The sequence below is a fragment of the Mesoplodon densirostris genome, chromosome X, assembly GCF_025265405.1.
Source record: "Mesoplodon densirostris isolate mMesDen1 chromosome X, mMesDen1 primary haplotype, whole genome shotgun sequence".
NCBI lineage: Eukaryota > Metazoa > Chordata > Mammalia > Artiodactyla > Ziphiidae > Mesoplodon > Mesoplodon densirostris.
Genome location: NC_082681.1, coordinates 112,762,468 through 112,764,820, shown reverse-complemented (window position 1 = coordinate 112,764,820; position 2,353 = coordinate 112,762,468). Strand labels below are relative to the sequence as shown.

The following is a 2,353-nucleotide window of genomic DNA, read 5'->3' as shown; positions in this document are numbered from 1 at the left end:
GTTCTAGGATAAAACGTGTGAATGCTCCCTACATATTTCTTTTACTAAAATATGAAGATTAGGGGAAAATCTAATAAATTTGTGAAATTGCATTTAGAATTTGGACCCAAATGCTAACATTCACACCATAAAATTTTCTGTACATTCTACAGATGTAGGAGGCTTATTAATTCATATTATTCTACAAATATATACCCTATATTTAATTTGAGTTAACCACATTCCATAAGTTGAATTTGAGGGGTGTTTTTAAAGTATGGAGAGTTTAGTGTTTATTTTTATAATCCAACAACTTTATCCAAAAATGCAGAAAATTTTTCTGGCTGGCCAGGAGGAAAACATTTCAGTGTTGAAAAGTCCACTGGGGGCTTCCCTGGTGGCGCAGTGGTTGAGAATCTGCCTGCCAATGCAGGGGACACGGGTTCGAGCCCTGGTCTGGGAAGATCCCACATGCCGCGGAGCAACTAGCCCTGTGAGCCACAATTACTGAGCCTGCGCGTCTGGAGCCTGTGCTCCGCAACAAGAGAGGCCGCGATAGTGAGAGGCCCGCGCACTGCGATGAGGAGGGGCCACAACTAGAGAAAGCCCTCACACAGAAACGAAGACCCAACACAGCAAAAATTAAAAAAAAAAAAAAAAGGTCCATTGACTGTAACAGCCCAGGAAGCGTGCCACAGGTACAGTAGAAGAGATGCCCGTCTTTGTGTAGCTGCTTTGCCAATTCCAGCTGATGACTGTTCATCAACTTTTCATTTATAACCACTGTGAGCGGCTTTCTTTTTTCCAGACTCTCCAAACAGCATCCTGCGCCTGCGTGACTAATAACAAGATCTGCTTTCTGAAGGTCTTATTTCAATGAATCCTTGTATCTGTAAACATCCAGAGTAAGTGACTCTGTACTGAGTGGTTCAGGTACCACCTTTCCTCTACCTATTTGTAGGACAAGTCGGTTGTAACGGAGACTCTAGATTATCACGTGGTGAAAGAAATGGCCCCGCAAGAACTAGGAGACCACGCAAAGACTCTGAAAAAGGTGTCGCAAACTAGGGAGGGAGAGCAAGGAACAGGGTCGTCGTGGCCCACAACTGGGGTTGCGCAAACCACGAGCCCTGAGAAGGCGCGCTCAGGGGACGCCGCACCGCGCGCGGATGCCGGCCGCGAGGGTGCCTGAGGCGGAGGTAAGGCACGGTGGCCTCGGCCTGAGCGCCGGGGCAGGGCCGGGGCAAGGTGCCCAGCAGGACCGGCCGGGTTGTGCTGGGCAGAGACCGACGGAGCGCGACGACCGCGCGGCCCCGAGCGGGCCCGGGCCCGGGAGTATGCAACATTTTTTAATCAGTAACATATTTAATCATTTTGGTAGCATGTTTTTTTCATAATTGCATGAACTTTCACATCTTTATAATGCTGTTAACTTTTTGAAAATATTTTTAGTATCATTATGAAAATGTCACAAAGTGAAAATTGTTATTGCCTCCCACACCCATAATTTCTAAACATGGTTAAAATTACAATAACAGGATTTTCACTGATTTTGGATTATAGTCTGTAACAATTAAAACATAATTTCTATAATAAATGCATTTTATATCTGGAGTTGAATATTTTACAAGCATTCCTCTGTGATTTTACAGCAATGATGAAAATTTTAATATTTTTTTGTCATTTAGAAACCCTCTGTCTGATTAACCATAAATCAACATGGGTCATTAGCCTGGAAATAAGGAGTACATCACGGATGTCACTTATCTAATTCTAACCTGGTATTTCATAAGATTTCTCATGTTACTGTTAGAGGCAAGATGAAGGAACGTGGGCTGGATGAAAATACAGTTAAGTTGCATTTATAGTTGTTGAACAACCAGATCCAAGAGGTATCAATTCCTGGATTAGTCACCATGGAGAGAGATCTCTGGTGGTCTGTCCAGTGAACTCTGTTTTATCAGTGGGCTTGATGAATATATTGACAGAATGCATATTGGTTTATAGATTACACAAAGTCCAATATATGTAAAAACCAAAATAGTTTTTCAAATAGTTTGATATGCTTGAAAAATAATTACAAACCAAAATGACAAAATTTTAACTGTACATAGGGGGAAAATACATCTTAACATTTAGGTTAAGGAGTTGCCATTGCTTTAACTGCAATGTAAGGTCATGTGGAAAGGACCTCAGGCAGAACTATATCCAAATACCTCTTTTTCCACATGCTACTGCCTTTGTGAACTTGTGAACTTAGGCAAGTGCTTAACTCTCTAAACTATCTATACAATAGGGAAAACAATTCCTGGTTGGCAAGGTTTTTAGAATAGAATTAGTAGTGTGCATGGTATGTAGTAAGCATTCACTGATG

General features: G+C 41.9%; 1 protein-coding gene across 1 annotated transcript; it reads right to left on the bottom strand.

Moving 5' to 3' along the window:
* Positions 1 to 278: 278 nt before the first annotated feature.
* Positions 279 to 1,325, bottom strand: LOC132481740 (UDP-N-acetylglucosamine transferase subunit ALG13 homolog). Its single transcript, XM_060086548.1, has 3 exons — positions 1,102 to 1,325; positions 640 to 818; positions 279 to 355 (listed from the first exon to the last, which is right to left on the bottom strand). The coding sequence occupies exons 1-3, from the start codon at positions 1,323 to 1,325 to the stop codon at positions 279 to 281; spliced, it is 480 nt and encodes a 159-aa protein (XP_059942531.1).
* Positions 1,326 to 2,353: the final 1,028 nt, after the last annotated feature.